The sequence below is a fragment of the Temnothorax nylanderi genome, unplaced genomic scaffold (assembly GCF_030848795.1).
Source record: "Temnothorax nylanderi isolate EJ_2023f unplaced genomic scaffold, tnyl_v1.0 TNYL_tig0021_pilon, whole genome shotgun sequence".
In the NCBI taxonomy this organism is placed as follows: Eukaryota; Metazoa; Arthropoda; class Insecta; order Hymenoptera; family Formicidae; genus Temnothorax; species Temnothorax nylanderi.
The window spans coordinates 1,617,374-1,638,327 of NW_027249083.1; the positions used below are offsets into that span (position 1 = coordinate 1,617,374).

Below are 20,954 nucleotides of genomic sequence, written 5' to 3' on the forward strand. Positions count from 1 at the left end.
AAGTGCATCAGCCGAGCGTGCAGGCCGAAGAGAGACGGTTTGCGTGTTCGAGCAGTCCCATCGTGTCCTCGCCTTGACATTTAAGGCATCTTCGTGCCAGCGACCGCCTGTGCAAGACCAGTTACCATAAGTACGTCATGATCCGTGCGTTGGTATACTGTCTGTACATACCGTTCCACAATAGCGCGTTTCGATTGTGCACGGTGCACGCGTATGCTCACGCGTCGCGACGGTATAATGCGAACGAAACGCATAGACGGTCGTTGAAATCGGTTGCAACACGTCGGCGACACGCCTAGCATTGTTACGAATATGTCAGGTCGGCACTCCGACATAACTGTGTCTACCTTCGCGATGTTAGCATAATACCTCGCTGCTGTATTGAAATTACGTCTACACACGCGATATTGCGAATGTAGTTTTATCGCGAACTAAGATTTGCTTCTTATGCACGTCTCAACTCAAAATTCGTTAAAATGCTAGTAAAATTTTTAATCTAATGACGACAAGCAATCGTTTTCAAGTAATGAATGATGAGAGATGTGTATTTTTTGTACTATGCATAAATGTTCCATAATACTACTCGAATTAGTAGAACAAACACGTAAAGTTTTGCAATAAAGTGGTCATAAATCAATGGTTCGTGAAAAATGTTCCGGTAAAAAAGAATAGCGTAGTAACCTATGGCCATTCGGAATGTTACATGAACTTGTAGACAATAAATTCAACATGCACTGGTGAACGTGAGTATGATGGATGCCTCATCTCGGTTTATAATGAGAAATGAGCGATAGACTTGGCGAGCGAGATAAGTACTGTGCATGAAGTTTTGATCATATCAGGAACAAAGCGTAACGTGTCGCAGTTAATCATTCCGGTATAATTATTCGCCTTCTTCAACTAATGTAATTAGGTGGCACTATCATCTTTATAGCAGGACAAATTGAAAGACTACCTTTACAACATCATATATTATGTGAAATGATGTGAATATTTCATATTATATTAATAAATGTAATTAAATAAAATGAAATTAAATTTTTTAATCCTAATGTTCATTAATCTCTGTTGGTACGTAATGCAATAATAATTTAAATATCCATATTATTAATAACAGGGAGTAATAAGTGTAATCGTTAATTTTAATTAAAAACAAATTAAAAACAAATTTGCAATAATAATTTATTTTTAATAAAAATCTTTTAAAATTATATCACATGATATAATGAGGGTAATCTGTGAAATAATATAGATATAAATGAGAATATTTTTTTTGTCATCGAAAGCGATAGAGAAGAGGAAACATAAAAGTAAACTGTGCACATCATTATACAATATAAAAAAATCGAGTACGAGGAGAAAAATCTTTTCTTTTGATAGATATAAATCTGAATGTTTCACCATATGCATATTCATTAAAATCCTTTGAAATATATTATTATTTCCTAAGAAATATTACACGAACATAAGCTTTATTATATTTTAATAAAATGAATAGAAAGAGTGTGTTATAATTGTGGATATATGTAAGAATATGTATTTATTAGATACTGTTTAAATGAAAAGATTTATACCCTCCGAGAATCTCGAGACATACATACTCGATTAGTAATAATATGAAAGTTATAGAACAGAAAGACGTATTACAATTGTTATACATGATTACAGAGAGTAATTATTCCGCGATTTGCACCTGATAGATATGCTGGGCGAAATGATTATAAACTAAGGAATTAAAGTGTTACGGTAAGATAGCATGCGCGTTTGATTAGAAAATTCTTACAGCTGTTTACGTGATCACAATGAACGTAATATTATCTCTTTCGCCATTTTATTTCAACATTTTGATGTGTAATATTCAAACAGGATTTTAAGCATGAGAGGTTCAATATTTTCTATAACGATCGAAATTGATTGAGAAGGAAAAGGGAGAGAGGAAAGGAAGAATATGTTATTATTGCCCGATTACAGGACGCAAATTAGTATCGCAACGTTCTCGTATTATGTGAACAAAATGCACGCGATATACACCTGCAAATTATTATATTATCTCGACGATGTGCATATGCTATTCAATTAGCAAGAGCGTCTCTTCTCTACTTCCCTTTGGTATGAATTATATGTGAATTAGGGACAATCTCAGCACAAGCAGCCGCGGGCTGATCACGATAGACGATCCGTAATTCTTAGCGCAACGCCGAATCATTGTACTATGAAGAAACTTAAACTCCATTATCGAAGCATATGTTGTGATACGCGAAAGTGCGCCACTACAGAAATCCTGATGCGAAATCGACGACGTTGATCGGCTGATCGTAAAATACAAGCTAATAATTTTATAATGCCTTTTTTTATTCTCTTAAAGTTCATCACTTTTCCTTCTTGTTTAAAGAGATTAACCCGGGAGTCACCTGGGAGATGATTTTTACGCTGCAGCGAGAAAATAAAACTTATAAGACACAATAGTTTTCTTTACTGATCGAGAATCTATATCTATGTCTATATTTTTCAAATTTTTCTTTATTTTCTTTAGAAACTATTGAGTAAATTTATACACATAATGATCTCAAATATTAACAAATTGTAGAACTTAATAATATGTAGTTAATAATTAGTTAATAAATAAGTTATTTTTATTATAATTGGGATGTAAAAAACACTTTAGGTGATTTGTTTACTGGTAACAAAAACAACTAGGTGACTATTTCTGGGTTAAAAAAGCTTAGACAATCTTAAGTAAGATTACTGAAAAATTAATATACTAGAGGATCATACTAATTATTATTAAAATACTAAAAATCAGTATTATTAACTATTTTTTATTTTGTTTATTTTTTGTGCTTATAAGTTCATTAATTAAAAATAATTACGAGAAACAATACATTAATAACAAGAAGGAAAAATTAATATATCTGGCGATCGTACCGTCACTCAAGTATAAATCGAATAATGGTTGGCGTTAATAATTGTACAGATAGCTATCTTAATTTATATAAACTAATGTGAAAGGAGAACACGAAGATTTTTCTTAAATGAGATGATATCTGTTTGAATCTACCGATAATCCGTGTAAAATATTCATATATGACTACGCAATTGTTCGATTGAACACATAGGATATGCCACAAATACCGTACAATATTTTAATTTAATACTTTATAGATTAATTAAAATAAAAAATCATATAAAAATATCGGGGTCACTACAGTTTTCGAGTCATAAGCAATCAGAGCTGGCAAAAAAAAATTGTAATTGTGCTTATACACGCAATTACAATTGTACATGTATTAAAATCTGTCATCTGTTATTAATTTTTAAATCTCAGATTATATTACTTTTAACTATCTTTTAAGGTCTTTATTTTAGATCTGTATTTTAGATCATATAATTTTTATAAAAGAATTATTACCGCCTGTGAATATAATATTTTTTACAAAGTAATAATTTTTAATTGTTATTTTGTATCGCTTCAATAATTATCTCGAACAAATAAAGTTACTCATACGAATATCTGCTTCGATGAATACTCTCGGTATATTTACGAATCGTTAAGTGAGAGTTAATTAATCGTCGCTGGTCGATGATCGAGTTAATTAATTGCAGATCGGCCGTAGAGATTGCATCTTCCTTGATACTCGTCGCGAGTCGCGATCATGTTTTAAAGAATAACGTTACACACATGGAGAGAAGCGCGCCACTATCTGTCGCCTCGAGTCTCATTGTATGAATGATAAGCGTGCGTACAGTAGGTCGTATTTACGCCAAAGCTAAGGTAAATGCCGCGTAAATAATGAACGCCACACACCGTGTATTCCGGCAAAATATCTAACACGTTATAAAAGAAAAAGATATGCATACGAATATTTTATTCCTTATGCTTTTCAAAATCGATAAATGGGCTTTTGTCACAATATTAAGTTGAAGATCAAATATATAAGTAAGCGCGAACAAATACGATATAACTCGTTTCGATAAAAGTTGCAAATGATTAGTACGGCGACATAGCAATCAGTTGATAAGACAAGTACGTTAATAAAGCCTATCTTAAACAATTATAATTTGCGTTATATTTTAAAATAAAAATAGTATATTTTTATTTATAATTTATGCCGTATATATTTTGATGTATGTATGCAGTTTAATATATATTTTATATATATATTTTGATTATTCTCAAAATTACTTTTCTCAATCGTATATTATACGGCACGCAGAATTCTATCTTATATTATAATGCGAATTATAAGTCTAAAGTGGATTTAGAAAGAAATGTTTAAAGAATGAAATATATATAAAATATACATTAAACTGCAGATACATATATACAGCATATAAAATTAAAAATCTCATCCCGGTAATTATAAAATTCTATTCTAAATTATAGATCGCGTCTACAAATGAGTTTTATTCTTCCATTCAATTTTCATTCTTTCATTTCTCACACATTAATACCACGCGCACCATAGCAATTAATTCATACTAACAAGTTAATTATTTATTATCCAATTTGAAAACTATCACGTGCGAATTATTTAATCAATTTTTAAATAAGAACGCTAATTAAAAATCGCATTTAAAAAGCGGAACGCGTAATATGCGAGAGACCGTTTATTTAATTAATATCGCAAGGAACACGGAATATTTGTTCGTAGGTTTTATAACGCGTTGAATTTGGTGCGTCATTTGAAAAGCGAAACGCGTAAACTCGTAAAGTGCGAGAGATCGTTTATTTAATTAATATCGCAAGCAACGAGCAAGGAGCACAGATTATTCCTTCGTATATTCGTAGGTTTTACAACGCGTTGAATTTAGCGCGTAGCAATACCGAAATGCGGCCGCGAGTTCTCGGCAACGTGATATGCGGGGATGGAAGGAGGAATAAAGTGACGAGGCACGGCGCGCGTTCGTTCTGCGTAGTCAGCTGAGTCAGCTTACCCCCACTCCACCCCTCCCATTCGTGTTGACGAGAAGCCGCGGCTCGCCGGCGCGGGCGCCGCGCCGCGCCGCGCCGGCGCGGTTTACTTCGTCGTTGGCCTTGGCCTTGGAGAGTCGTACGACCTACCGTAAACACGCACCCGTCCTGTTATCGTTCGCACGAGAGAGAGAGATTCGAGCCGGAAGATAGTGGCGTGACGCGTTCCGCGAATTGTAGCGTTATTTTCCTTCGAGACGCAATCACGATGAGTTGTTACTGCGACGAGGGAGTACGGAATTATATCAAACGAATGATTAACAAGCCGGATTAATTAGTGGCTTCTGTTCATGAATACGTTACGCGATAGAAGAAAAGACGGCGATGGTCAATCAATTGCTCGCTCTTTCGAGCTCTAAAAGCGATGGAGTTGATTGGCCGCCGTGTCGCTTCTTGCCGCGCGTAATGCATTGCTATGTTCAGGAAAACGGAGCCATAACGCCCATAACTCATTGTCGACGTCGACGATTCGCAAGCCGTATCGAGGTACCGAGGTTTTTTGTCGAGGGAGGTATTCCGCGCAATAGGTATCACCCGCTCGAGATGAAAGCGGTATGGATACAGAGCAATTCTTATATCGCGTTTGAAACCTTCGTATCGATTTAAGTGAACTTTGCTCGATCTAAATACGATTATTAAGTACCGGAGTTGAATAACACGCGAACCGGCGCGGGCGCACGGAGCGATCCAAGTAATGAAAGAAGTAAAATATCTGTCGTTGGCTAATAACGCGTGTAGTTTGCGACTCATTTGGGAGTCGCGTGTTCTAAATGCGTACGTGCGACGCCAAATCGTAACCGTATATTTTCGAACGGTCCATCGCACCTTGGCTTCTTGACCAGTCGTTAACCTGATTGGCGGCATTGGCGCTGTGTCGCGCGTTATGAGTGAAGTTGCCGCTGCTTTCGCACAGAGTTCCTTTTCGTGTTCGTCCGCCATTACCGTTACGGAGTACGTTACGTGGTGCGAGACGAGTCCGAATCAAGTGGCATCGCGACGCCGTCGACGTGTGATCGATAATTACGGCCGTGATTGACTTCGCATTTCAATTTGGTCGATCGCGCGACACAAGTTTCGTGCATCGGCGATTCGTTAAGGTCTATATCACCGTCTCGAGTCTCGCTCGCGATCTCGTCAGTTTTCGGAGCGTCGCGTCGGTATGCCGTACGATGAACACGGGTGTCGAGCGAATCGCGGCGAATCGTTCTATCGTTTTTTTGCTTACTTTCTTCGCGTACTTATTTCCGTCGCGATGTGATAAGCGAGTAAGTCGCGTGTTATTAATACCGAAAGTGCCGTGCTAAGTGACGCGCGATTATTTCGGTCGTTTTACTCCGATAATTCGCGCGAGTGTTAATTAATCCGGTTTCCGCGAGTGTTAATTAGTCCGGTTTCCGCGAGTGTGTGGCGACTTCGTGGGAACCCGAGGCGGGGAGGAGGCCTGGGGGGCATCGGGCGACGGCGGAGCAACCGTGAGGTGAGAAAGAATCCTTATTTCCTATTTATTCCGATCGTTCATTGGGATGATTTATTACAATAAAAGACTTTTGCTTTTAAATTTGTTAAATTTATATTTGAGAAACTAAAATTAAACTTTTTTTTTCGAGAATTATATAATTATTTTATGAAATATTTATACTTGAAAGGCAAATAAAAGATTCAATTCGCGCAAACAATTATTTTTAAGATATTGTAGTTATTTTGAATGTAAATTTAATTTGGATTTTGTATTCGCATGTTACAGATGAACGCAGTTACAACTCCGCTGTTGCGCATCGTATCGGTGAGTCATAATAATCTTTTATTTAATCCGAGAGATAATAAATCTGTGAATATTAGAGATATCTGTGAAACCTCATAGATCTATTATCTTGAAATATGGCCTGGGATCTATTAGCGTAAATGTTTATGCCTAGAACATGTATAATCGTCTCTCTGTCAAAGTAATTGCATATACGAGAGTAAGAGAATCTCTCTGATTATTAACAATTTAATCACAAGATTACCGAGAGTTTATTAACGTGTTTTATAAAAAAGAACATTAAAAAAATGTAAACGTTAGACGTTACAAATAGATATTTTTGATTATTTTCTCTATCTATAGCTCAAAGTTCGCTATCAAAGTTCGTGATAATAGAAGAGACAGTAGATAAAAGAAAATTATATAATACATTTACATCTAATTTATTTTAAAAAATGTAGGAAGAATAAGAAAGAGAAAGTTTCTTTATGATATATATGTATATATGCAATACATAACATCAAACAATTTATGTTTCTGAATTAAAATTGCTGTTAATAAAAAAATGAATTACGGACTTAAGTATGAAAATTCTACGCGATACCATTAATCGACTTTTAGAAAATTATTATTTTTAATAATATTTTTGTTTTATTAGGATTTTCGGTTCAGACAGCCTTCAGAATACGCTATGAAAAATATCGTACAGTAATTGTAGAATATCTTGTGTATGTATATCGCGAGTAATAATTTCAATCGGGCTTTAGATATGCGAATTGTATTACGATAAGGCAATTATATGGGGAAAAAAGGAAACTTCTTCTTCTTGTTCTTCAAAAATTTTTCTTACCTCGTGTACGACTGTGTCCTCGGGAACCGGTGCTCCATCTTAAACAAAGAACAGGTCTTTGTGAGAAAGGTTGCATCCTGCAGGTAAGCTTACATGCGACATATACGCAACATGGTTAAATTGCGGGTACCGATATTTACGACTCAGTTATGCACCGTGGGCAAAGAGCGAGATATTTCTCGAGAGAAAAAACATACAGCCAAGAACATGTAGAAGCGACTTCAATATTCGATATCGGGGAACTCGATAAAATACGCGATTTATTAATTGCAATTCACTAATGATCACCCTCGATAATAGCGCGCGTAGATTATCGAATCGGCCGCACGCAGCTGTGGCTGCATATTAAATCGCGATTTCCAAGGAGCTTCGTGGAACACCTTGAAACCGCCACATAGATTTATTATATTGGCAGTTACAGAAACATACCGTGCAGATTATACCGTACGAATCGATTATTCGCGCTTTCATTTCTTATGGAATTAAGAAGCATTTGAATTTCATGCAATCGATGTTTATTTTTTTACACAAGCCGCTCTATAACGATGTCTGAATTATAGTACAATGCTTTAAATTATTCCTGTAAACCCAATTACCCATAGTCTTCGATAAACTGATACATTTTAGCATCGCAACGCGAAAGGGATACGTTTCTACGGAATGTAAATTGGAATTAACGACTATTTTGTCCGCGAAACCAGCTATTCTTTGTCCTTGAAACAAATTCGATCGTATTCGCCGATTTTAATAATCGTAAACGTTTAAATGTTAAATTATGTCCACGTGTTTTTCGTAAATTATCTGTCGCGTATAGTGAGAGTCATTTCAAGACGTGTGTTATGTAAAAGATAAGAAAAAGGATGATCGCGCGCGTTGTTCCGGGACATCCGGTCAGGCCGTTATTAATTAGCCCGCGGACATCGGACTTCCTTAATTAGTTCGTACTTTATCAACCGGCGATCTTGCCAGGTTTCTTTCATCCTCGACACAAGAGAAAGTCAATTACGTCGATGACAAGTCGACGGTCGACGCTTACCGAGGGTTTAGTGCGTCTCCAGAGATCCTTGCGCGGAGCGTGTATAAAGTTAAGACCCTCGTTCCCTCGGCTCCGCTTGTCAACCGGTGTCTGAGACACATAGCACCGGGTCGACAACGCTTCCGACATTCCCGTCTTTTTTTTTTATCGTCCGCCACAAATCTCGGGAGCGCGCTGACCACAGACGGTTAACGTTATAAGCGAATTATACCAGAAGTAATCGTTTTTAATGAGATATGCGATATTTACGTAATACGACTAAGCAACGACTGCTGCAAGAAAATCGCCCGCAACGCATTTCTGATTAGTTCTGCGAATAGTGCGAATACGCGTATTCATTCTCGCGGTGACTGCCCGAGCTTTTCATATTTCGTTTTTTTTTCTTTTAATGCACTATCTCGATTTATCGAATCGCTCGCTCGCTCGCTGCACGATCCGATTTTTGGATCGCATCGAATGGAATTAGCTCAATGGACTTGTTAAATCGCGGTCCGTCGACGGTATTTCACCACGCCAATTACGGCTCGCCGCAATGTAATGAGGCACCAACCGGCAATTTGTTGGTGTGATTCCACGGGATTCTCGTAATTTATCGTGCCGCGTATCGCGATTAGGAATCACGGGCCTTGACCACCTTCCGCTTAGATTGTAAAAGAAAGATATGGCACCTTTGATATATACATACATATATAAAAAGAGAAATTTTTAATAGAATATTAGTAAAAAGTATTTTATACAGCATTAATATGTGGTTGTGTTTTAAAACAAACTGAACTTGAGTTGTTAATAAAACGATATAGTACTACGGTATTTATACTGAATAATGTAAAAATAATAAAAATATCGTATTTTATTTATATTTAAATAAATATTAATAGGCTTTTATTTAGTACAGAAAATATGATATATGATATTACTTGAAATAAAATTTACATAGGTGTATTTTTATATCATTATTTATTGAACATAAAGTAAATCATTTTGCGCGCGATTGTAAAATTAGTGGAATTGGCGAGAACAATTAAAAATAATTGACATAATATTCATAAGGCGAAAGTAAAAAGTAATATGTTCTAAGCAGCAATAAAATATAAGACTTACTTTGATACGCGTCGGTTCTTTCAAGTTGTACCGAGCATGAAAATGTCAAGTAATTAATCGCTAATATAGTCTATACATTCACACTCGGTTTCGTTTGCTCCATTTATTTTCGTAGAAGAGATCTGTATTGAGTTCAGCGAGGAAGCGTTGCACGATGACACGGCAATCGGTCTTCCTTAAACACGCATGACGTACTTTACTTTCTAGCGACGAACCGCGAGCGCTTTCTGCATAATAGAACAATCAAGTCCGAATGACGAAAGGTACGCAGGCTCCGTACTTCGTACGTAATATAATTCTTGAGTAATAGTTCAGCCGGCTGTTACTTTCGACAATGCCGCGAGTTGCCGGATCCGAGAACTATATCACCGTGCATTTCAAATAAAGTATTTCGTGCATTTTATTCGAAAATTAGATTTTGTACGAAAACGCAGGGCTGACAATGCTATTCGTCATCTGTAATCGTGTATTAATAGATTCATTGTCTATAGTCTATACTGACAGAAATTCAGCCGGTTAATTATTTTTTCACTTACTAACTACAAATATGTATTCTAAGAACATCAACGCGTACATAATTTTATCAAAAATATGTCACGCTAGGAAAAAAAACCCGTTCTAAACAAAATAAATACTTCTTTTGTAGGAATAATCATACGTCTCGATATTTCCGCCTTCCATTAGAGAAGCTCACGTGTCACTTATTATTAAACATTAATTTGCCGGCTGCATGGCCCCATTTCTCAATGACATTCCATCTAGTAACAATAGGGATGACACCAATGCGGGAACTCCATTTTCTCGCGTGCGGCATCGTCACACTCTCAACATTGTCCCGGCGACACTATTTGCGACACAGCCGGAGATGACGCTTTACTATTGCGCTCGCCTCGCGTGAAAAAAATATTGCGCGATCATAACTTGATGAGAGTCGATAAACTTCGCAACACCTACATGTCGCTTCACGGTTTATGGCGATTATTTCATCCATCGAAACTCCTAATTAACCGGAATTTACGTTATGTATTTAAGAGAATGTTCTCCCGCGAAGAATAAAACGGTTGTCACAGCAGCACCGTTCGCAATGCAGTGTAATTTAAAGCCTGACATCCGCATCCTCAATAAAAATAACGACGTGATTAAGCGAATATGATTATAGAGATTACAGAGATTACGCATCGCGAAGGCATTAAAAAGTAGATTTTACGATAATAAAAATTGATTTAATAAAAAAAAAGCGATTTTATTGCTACTGTCCAGATTGGCAAGCTTTTCTTTTATTCGTAGAGTGCTTCTCTCTCTAGGTGTTTATTATCTGTTCTGAGCTTGTTATTCTGTAGATTTCTTTCAGCTAATTTCTAGCTAATTGGTAATGATACGTTTCAGTGTAATGATTTCAGCATATTTATAATTTGTAATGATTATGTAGGAAATAACATTATATAATATAAGTTTAGCACGGATGTTAGAAACAGCCGTCAAACTATATAAATGGCAATGTTAATTTCTCATATTATTTTAAATATTTTCATATTATTTTTAAAATATAACATTTTTTAAAATATATAAACGATCAAGTATTTTTATTTACGAAAAATTAAAATTTTTACACGTTTTAATGAATTAATTTATATTTTTTGGTAGTCTAATGTACACAATTTATAAATTTTATATTAAATTAGAAAGATGTGCAGTTATCTTGATCCATGTAAACGCTTATTGTTAACAAGTGCTCGCTCTAAAATGCTATAAGTTATTCAGTATATTATAATTTGAAATTTACGATAAAATTTCTGCTATGTCGTAAAGCGAATGAAGGAATTTGTAACATTTCTTTCGTACAACATTCGTGGGATTACATATCGGACGACATACTGATACTGATGAAAAAACGAGACGTGGTACAGCCTGCCGTTTTCCACTTGGGTGTAGTCGCGCACTACTTAGAAATTGTAATGGGTACGCGAACGACATAATCAAATCGCAAATCAGGGGTTTCAAGATTCTTACGGGTGCACTGACAAGGAAGTGATTACCATCGACTGAAGTACGTTATTCCTCTTGTTCCTTTTTTCGCCTTCGGACGCGACAGGGAAAGACGCGGATTGTTACGTGAGACGAGAGGAAAATTTCGTGCTGTGTGGATGGAAATTAGGGAACAAGTGATGCTTCCTGCTTTCAAATTTTTCGAAAAATTAATGACGGTGGCCGGTGCCGCTGGCTATTAATGTATAACCAAATACCCCATAAGATATGAAAAAGACGCGTTTTCGTAATTTATCAACTTTTCGGATCTGAATGAGTAATGAAAAAACAAATAAAATGTTTAATTATTTAGTGTCGAGTGGAATAGATTTCAAACTAATGTTTCTTTAGTCATTAGTGTAATAAGCATGTTATCAAATAATCGAAGTAACTACAATATGATATAATAACGATTTGCAAATGTAATTGATTTGATCATATGTATGAGAGTTAAATGGTGATAAATATTCCATAAAAGCATCTAAAAATGAGCGACACACTTCTGTTCCTTGTAAGAAACGGTCTTCGCATCAATAATCATTAATGAGACAGGCGTTCGGTTTTATATTCTCATAAATTTCTTGGTGATTTCGACATAAGATTTACTCTAAATGAGTCTCCTTTCTCATGACGAATCTGGCGTCTTCTAAGGAACAACGTTACCACGCGCGAGCTATCTCATTAATCGATCCCGTAATCACGATTCTTGTGTACCGACATTTGCATCTTGAATCAACGTTACGATGTCGATAATTGAAAGAATAAGTTACAGAGCTATAGCATTTCTGAGATTGTTGCATCAAGTATGAATATAATCTTATGTAGTTTTTCGCATTCAAAATGCTCCATGGTCTCCAGAAATATAGAAAAATAGAAGGTTAATTGTTTATTTAATATATTGCATTGCAAAATTCTTTTTGGCCTTTACTTTTGAATTTATTGGAAACATTCAGATATATGTGCATAAATAAGTGTATTATATCTGTCGTACGTATTAACATAATTATCGGTTGTTATTTTACTACCATTATTATAAATTAAAAGCATAATGTTGATACAGCTCCAAAAATACTTTGATTGACATTGCTCGTATGTTATTAACTTATACTGTAGAAAAATCAAGTAGGAAAAATTAGATATCGAGATGCAGATATCGATGCATGCGTTATAATCAAAGGTATCATGGAAATCTCACGGTATAGAACGTGGGAGTTCGAAACTGGCCACGCCTTTATCTTCGTTGAAAGATTAGAGGAGAAAGAGAGATAGAGAGAAGAGCACTTGTCTCTCGAAAATATTTCTCGAGAGTGAAAGCATCCGGCTCGCTATATACTTTCGAAGCAGCCCCAGTCGGTGCTGCACGTTATACGTATAGTAGCAATAGCCTCGCAGGGGGAAACGTGACGACTTTAAACTTTCGTTTAATTTATCGCAGCGTTGGCGAGAATTCAATCACGAACTTTCTCCCGAAGGGAAGTCTCTCGATGAGATCGGCAAACTGTTTAACGCGATACTTCCTCTTTACGCGAACTCTCTTCTCTCTTATCCTATGTTATTTTATATCGGACATTTAGCGACAAGATTTCACCGCAGTAGTTTCATCAGATTTCCGATAATACGAAAATAAGTGGAAATGGGATAAACGGCGAAAATGTACCTAACGGTTGTTGTCCAGTTAAAATAAATGCGACGATAATGATTGGTGGTAGACTTGAATGATATATTCCTCGTGTCTCTCTCTCTCGTCATGCCCGACTTTGATCAAGACACATACTCCTATCGATTTGTCCGAAGTCGTTTAAAAAGAATTCCTTTTATCCGGAGGACAGAGAGATATTGCAAGAGCAGTACTGGCGTTAAATTGAGAGTACAATGTTTTTTTGTGATACACACCGCATAATCAACGGCCGTTATACCGCGTCGTAACGTCCGAGACACGACGCTTGAGCAATGCTTTGTCATAGGTTGACATGCTACTATATTTAGAGATCGGATCAAACGTCTCTTTGCGATTCGTCGCACGGATAAGAATTTCGAGTTTCGGCATTTATAGAAGAGATAAGGATCTCATGGAATTTTTTTAGTCACGGATATTAATTTTTTTGCTCACGTATTACGAGAACTCAGGTATGTGAATCGCATATGCATTTGACGATATAATAGCATGCATATTATCTCCATTTTCCTTGCGCCTCATGGAATATTGATCAGTATTAATCATCCCTTCTGCAGGTGTGCATTATGTCGAAAGTATGCTATTACAGATGCGGTGCGACAGCGCTTTTATTCTGTTAATCGCTAATATTTATGCGACGTACGTAATAGTGAAAAGGGGGAAACTTTTCAATTTCACAAATATATCATTAACAGAAGCAATTCCGTATTACACATAGACGATAATTTAACTTCTCATAAAAAAAAAATAGAATATAATAGCGATTAGTTAAAAACATCGATTTTTGGCCGTGCGAATGTTAACACCATACTCTGTGAGTTGGAGGAGATTGACCTTGACAATGCTGTCAACCCATTTAGTCAGTGTTCTCTGGCGACCACGGTTCGATGCCACTACTTTCACGATCAGAACTATATAATTATCTTGCTGCGAGGGTTCCTGTAAAACTCGTTTCAGAACTCGAATATGCAAGAAGAAGGGGATATCCCATCGCTCGTTCACAGAAATCAAGCTGGACTAAACAGTTAAAGCCTAAAATATATTCATCAAGGTCGTCAAAAATATTTTAGTCAAACGAAAATGAAAAAATTGAGAGAGAGAGAGAGAGAGAGAGAGAGAGAGAGAGAGAGAGAGAGAGAGAGAGAGAGAAAATATAAAAATAGATCGAATAAATCCAATAAATCCAATTTTTGCGTTTCTTCATCGTAATTTTGATTACCTTTAATAATCAAATCACGTAATCGTAAACTTCTATTTTTGCGATTTATATATATAATTATTACATAACAATATGATAATAAGTTTTCAGCGCAATTAGTAAATATTACCCAAACAAATAATCGAAGATTATACCATGAAGAAAGTAATGCATCTCTGACTAATAATTCGAAATGTTAGGTATCAATTGCAATTACCTTATTACGTAAATGAGACATCTAAAGTGTAAATAACCGATTATTCTTGTAAGATTTTGCTATTAGAGGAGTTTGGTAATATTTTCTCTCTGTTTAAGTCGCAAATATCTTGCAATAGTGCTATTAATGGCATCCCCTATTTTCTTTTAATGTAATATTAAACTTATCGTATTACTTCCACAGTGGAATCAATATTCATAGTTTTTGATCTAATCTACAACTGTTTTTATTGTCTCCTTATATTATATTGATGAATTTGTAGATAAACGACTTTTTACAATTACAATCTCCGACATATTATTGACGATGATAGATCACCGATTAATTTAAACTTTCTATTGATCAATTAAATTTTATTAACCATAAAACTTATGCGTCTCAAGATTAACGAATTAACTTATACGTCTCAAGAACTAACTAATCCAAAGAATCGATGTTAGATACATAAGAAACCGATGCAGTTTCGGCACAGATCATCGTTATCGATTATCGCTTCCTCAACTTTCTCTTTCTCTGTCTCTTTCTCTCTCCCTTTCTTCGTCGTGATGTACTTAACTTCCGGGTGTCACGAGATATGTATATCGAACACGATGACGAGAATTCTCGGCTCTCTCCCGCGAAGTTCTTTTTCAATTGATGAGTTAACGACGCGGCTTAAACATAAATCTTTAGGAATCGTGATTCCCTTTGGGCACAATCGTTGTAGATCGCTGCGATCTTTTCGACGGCTCGCTCGGGAGAAAAGTGACTACTGATTATCCCTCATCCTGCCAATTCTACGGTATGGGATTTTGTATAATACTTAGATTGCTCGATCTGTACCCTGCAGCAGGTTCTTTTCTCGCGATCAAGAAACACGTTAATGCCGCTGCGTAAACTGCAATTCTCCACTTAAGAACACAGTTCGCTTTCATAATCTCCCTAAGGCTAATTATGGCTTCATATTATTTGTCTTTTAGTCTCTACTTAGGAGAACTTTCTGTAATGAAAGGGATAGTTCTTCTCCGACACGAATTTTATGTAGCATTATTTTTACAAAGAGCTCGATATGGAACTACGTAGAAGGAGCTATATAAGTTTTATGCGAGTTTATGAGAGAGACGTGCTGCATTCTAGGACGTTGTCGTTTCGAAACAACCGATAGTTCTTCACAGTCATTAGACCTTCGTGTGATGCGTATCGATGGTAGGCATGAGAAATCATTATTAAAGTATGAGTGTGTCTGGGAAGGACATAGCATCCTTGTTACCGTTTTCTTCCTGCATGTCTAATTACTGGTGGGATCTAGAGCGCCTCGATCATTGGCACAAGGACGCTTTGATCATTAAAGTTCTGCGGTAACCAATTAGCTCCGAGACGAATGGTGAGCTCCGGTACGCGTTTCTGTTTCTCCCGTTATGTCTCATTAATCAAAGTCACACTAACGAAGATGATGATTTTCGATAATACATCTTTCTCTAGATAGATAATTGTCATTCTTAACGTGGCTTCGTGAGAGGAAAATCAATGGCTACAAGTAGTTTACACTTGTTAAATAAAATTTACGTTGAAGAAAGGTCAGTGATGCGTTAAAGAGGCTTTTCACCATAATGTGATTTATGCATTCGTGGGAATATTGTAGTAAGAAATGCTATAATCGTAAATATTGAAATAAATTCATATTAAAGTCGTTAAGTTTTTTGTTATTTTCTAAATTTAATTAATTTATACTAAAATTAATTAATTTATAGCAAAATGAGATATTACTTGTTGCCCGTAAGCTTTATTACATCAACCTGCGCCAACGCAATAATCAATTAGCGGGCGGCATGGCGACGATCTAGGGCAATACTGGTTTCTCGATTAGAAGTTCAATAGTCACCAAGCATTAAAGGGTATTATCTGGAATTAACGCGCTTTAGTTCTCTATAGTAAACCACGAACGGAGCCTATATCAGCCGTTCTACGTGATCGAAAGTCGACCGACTAATAATCAGTCATTTTCTTTATTGCACTACACACAGAGGCGTAAATGTCAGCTGACCGATCTTGAACGAAATTACTCTTGGAAAGTTGGTAGAAATAGAACCGGTAAAAGTATCAGTAAGACTATTTCAATATCATACGGCAACGTTGAACAGTGCGGTGTAACAAATTACATTATCACGCGTTCTCAATGACGGATAGAACAAATTTTATTGAATGCATTTCGAAATATCTGCATATCTCGCGTTGCACATAGCAAAGCCTGTCTCGATAACCGCATAAGAGACGCATAAATGGATAAATGTCTCATGCAGCTACCATGACAATTATTTTATTTTTAGCACGACAAGGTTTGCATTGTGCGTCTCGTTAGTCTGTGTGGGTGCTGCAAATACATTGTTCGTCAAAGTTGAATGATCTGCGACGTGTAGGTGGGATATGGCTACCGCTTGATTGGCGGCCGCTCGGGAATGTACCCGGTGTATTTACGCGTGTGAGCGTTTCACCTATCGATTGTGCACGCAAGATAATAGGCATAATATGCGTGCCAAGGTTCACGAGTCACACGCATAATCGCATGTGACCCGCGCGATAGCGATCCCGCGCTTTACACACGTGCAAGGACTGACACGCAAAAGTGATGCACGCATTGGTCACCGTCGAGAAGCGTGTACTTTCACACGCGTTCTTGCCATCTTCGGCGTCCTTGCCGATTTTTTTTTTGCGCGGTTAACGGGTAATAAGCAGTAAATTTATACCAATCGCGCATAATCCAATGCGCTTTCGCGATCCGTATATCATTTTAGAGATAAATCTACAGGCGCGTCGCGCCGTGCCGAGAACAAGCATATGTATTTTGGGATAGGGTTGCCGTGACATCATTCGCAGCAGAATGTTATTATTACATTACTTTCGACATTATCAATTTGGTTTTACCGTAATAAAGACTTTACATAAAGATAATTCAAGATAATATAATATTAATTTTTTTAAATTGCAAAGAAAGTTTGAAATAGATAAATAATAAATATATACTGAAACTGTTTCGCGAAGTAGAGTGATTGATGTATAACGAACCACATTCACCGCGGGTTTTTACGCGAAAAAGCGGGAAACTGATTTATTTCAGAATTTCGTGTATTTATCTGGTATAATTGGATTAAATATAACTTGACATATTAAGTATTATTTCCAGCATGAAATTAGAATAATTGCTACAGATATTATCATGTACATGTTTATGTATATGCATACTGTAGATATAAGCAGATAGCACATAGCTATTCTAATCTTTAGATGTAAATTATGTTCTTTTTTAATGATTTTTTTATTCTTGCATTTATAAGCGTCTGTAGAAACGCAAGTTACACACAAGGTGAAGTTTTGTTTAACACTTCACATTCACGAACAAGGTTTCGCTTTTTCGCGTAGAAACCCGCGGTGAATGCGGTTCGTTATACATCAATCACTCTACTTCGCGAAACAGTTTCAGTAATATCTTCTTAGCAGGTCGCCGCATACTGTGTTTCGAGTAGCTAACTGTGTATTTCAGATTTTGCCGAGCGATATATATGTAAATTTGCAGAAAGCCGGCCGCCGTTTACGACGTAGTCGAGCAATGATTTTTCGGAGAATAAAGCACGCTGAGACTTTGTTCTCCTTTCAAGAATCACATCTTACGTATGATCTTGCTCACACCGCCCATTTAACCTGTCGGCATAATTAATTGTTTTCCACGAAAACAATTTGTCAGTACAACTAATGATTAGAAAGTACGTACAAATTAAAGAAATATTAGGCTATAATTAGTTACAGGGCTAAGATCTTAAATCTTTTAATCGGCAGTTACCAACTTGTGCTTTGCATTGCCATTATCTTCGCTGCAAGTGAAGTATAAATGAAATGCGCTTTCACGTGAGGCTTTCGCGTATACGTATAGAAAGTCGGCGCAAATAATCAATCGATCGTGCGACATCGGATTATCGCGCAAACGCAAACGGGATATAAATGTGCGGGAGGATAAACTGGTTAACTGGAGGGGATACGGTGAAAGTGAACGAAAAATGATCTGGTTATCACGAGAAAGAACTCTCACGCACGTCAGGCACTTTCTTTCACGTTATAGTATTAGCGTCGTCCATGTGCACCATATCACAAAGGCGCGACCGAGTAGATAGTCTTTCTTTTTGACCAGACAACAGATAATGGATCGCGATCGTAATCGATTCTCATTAACATGAATGGCAGAGGCTCCCTAAGTCGGATCGGCCACGCAGATTATCCTTTATTTACCGACGCATTTTCCTTGTTCCGGCTTATTGTTGGAACGTTTCTGCAACTCAATCATGATTCTCAACACCTTTCTTGATCTTTCAGTGTAGCTAAAAATGTATGTATTTTTACGTATAATATGAGAGCTGCACTATTTAAAAATTCTTATTAGTGTAAATAAAGCAGTTATAAAATAGCTATTAGACAGAAAGTTTAATAAAAATCTCTCAATGTTAGGATATGTCAATTTTATTATAACATACATATCGAATCTACAAATTGCAAAAATTGTGCCAGTAAAAATACGAGATAATTAAATTGTACAATAGTTTGTCTCAGTATTATTTTCTATTGTTCGGGAGGTTATTGAACAATTTAATAGGTATATGATTTTAAAAAATCGGAGAAAGATGATTTATAGACAAGGTAATCAATATATTAGTTACTTCTACATCCGATTTTTGTCTTCCTCACTCCTTCGAAATAATCTATTCTCATATACTACGTGCGTACACATTCTTGCTATTATGGAATCACTTTCACGCAGCATCTCAGAGAAGATCTCCGGTAATGCGTGGTCACGACATCTTTCTTCGCTGTGACTGAAAAATATCCTACAAAAAACGCGTCGTAAGCCATTGCTTCCTGTTTAATGTAACTTTCTTAGTTCATTCCGTTATGGGTTCTTATGGGTTCTTACCGATCATCTAATGACTTCCTTGAAATTACTCCTTTCGAAGTAACTATTCGCGTAATGTTGCGTATTACGAATTTCAACGAACACGTGTTTAATCCAATATGATAAATTAAGAATTAGCGCAATCGATGTCGAAAAACATAGCGTTGATAATGTGACAAGAAAAATAAAGTACTTCAATATTGCGTTAGGAGTCGTCGAACGAGAAAGGAAGAACAGTTTAAAATTTATAGCAGTTCTTGACCAGAGTCGTTTCTGCCGCGTTCCATCTTGGCACTGGCATCATTGTGCTATCGTAAAGAAAACATTTTATATGTTTCTTTAATGCTATAGCGTAAATATCCCGGACACATACGCGTGCGGATGAGTAATCCTACAACTCGGCGAGTGAAAGATATTCCGGTCTGAAGGGGCACGGAGAAAGTGGCCGATCGTCGAACCGAAGCTAACGCCGTTCTTCGGGTTCATCCTGTCGTCCATGAATCGTTTATCGCGAATCGGACGGGACATCAACTGCGGGATCGTCTACACACGATGATTTACGGCTGGGCGTTTAAGGATCATGAGCACGATGAATGGACGCGCTCGCGCATCCATCGGTCTTTCGCTGGATAACAAATTGCCACTCGTTTATCTAGGATAGCAGATTCTGGAGCGCTGATCGTGGGTTAGAAGGCATCATTGCTCTATAAAACGCGGTGGTTCTGTGGTCTTCTTTTTTCCTGAAGCCATGACAGAGGGTTAATATATCGATAATATATACGAGACAATTTGTTAAGAATTTGCACTGCGCGAGATTTCAACGGTTCTTGATTGTCGAGATACAAGAAAGTGGAAGATTAAGATCTCTCTACTACAACAATACGTATGTTGATGTAGTCAATATACTTGAGTAGTCTCAATTAAGTGGCTACTCGTAATTCCATAATCGGAAAATTAGGGCTTTTTGCACCTATGTTCTCTAATAACATTATTTTTGCCGATGATTATCTAATGGTACTTTCGAATTGGCAGTGTACAACGCCTGCGCAAAAAATATAACAACGTGATGCAAGAATGTAAGTGTGATCGTGCACTTCTGTTCGTACTCTAGTAACTTCCCGTATTAGCTTTCTCCTGTAATAATTAAATCTGTAAAGCGCTGCTCCTTCCTAATTTGCGAAACAAATTAAGATTTGCTATGCTTACCGCTTGTACATTCGTCAC

The 20,954-nt window shown here is 36.6% G+C and overlaps 2 protein-coding genes across 4 annotated transcripts in view; one reads left to right on the plus strand and one right to left on the minus strand.

The window, feature by feature from the left end:
- Positions 1 to 20,954, minus strand: part of LOC139769305 (uncharacterized) — a 55,204-nt gene that overhangs the window by 3,025 nt on the left and 31,225 nt on the right. For all 3 annotated transcript variants that reach the window (XM_071700250.1, XM_071700251.1, XM_071700252.1), the window contains one exon: positions 7,564 to 7,601. In XM_071700250.1, coding sequence (XP_071556351.1) covers positions 7,564 to 7,601 — 38 coding nt within the window. The remainder of the gene's footprint in view (positions 1 to 7,563; positions 7,602 to 20,954) is intronic.
- The window catches only part of LOC139769304 (A-type potassium channel modulatory protein KCNIP1), a 340,210-nt gene continuing 324,540 nt past the window's right edge, over positions 5,285 to 20,954 (plus strand). The window contains exons 1-2 of the mRNA XM_071700248.1: positions 5,285 to 6,449; positions 6,717 to 6,755. The gene's annotated coding sequence lies outside the window, so the exon portion shown is untranslated. The remainder of the gene's footprint in view (positions 6,450 to 6,716; positions 6,756 to 20,954) is intronic.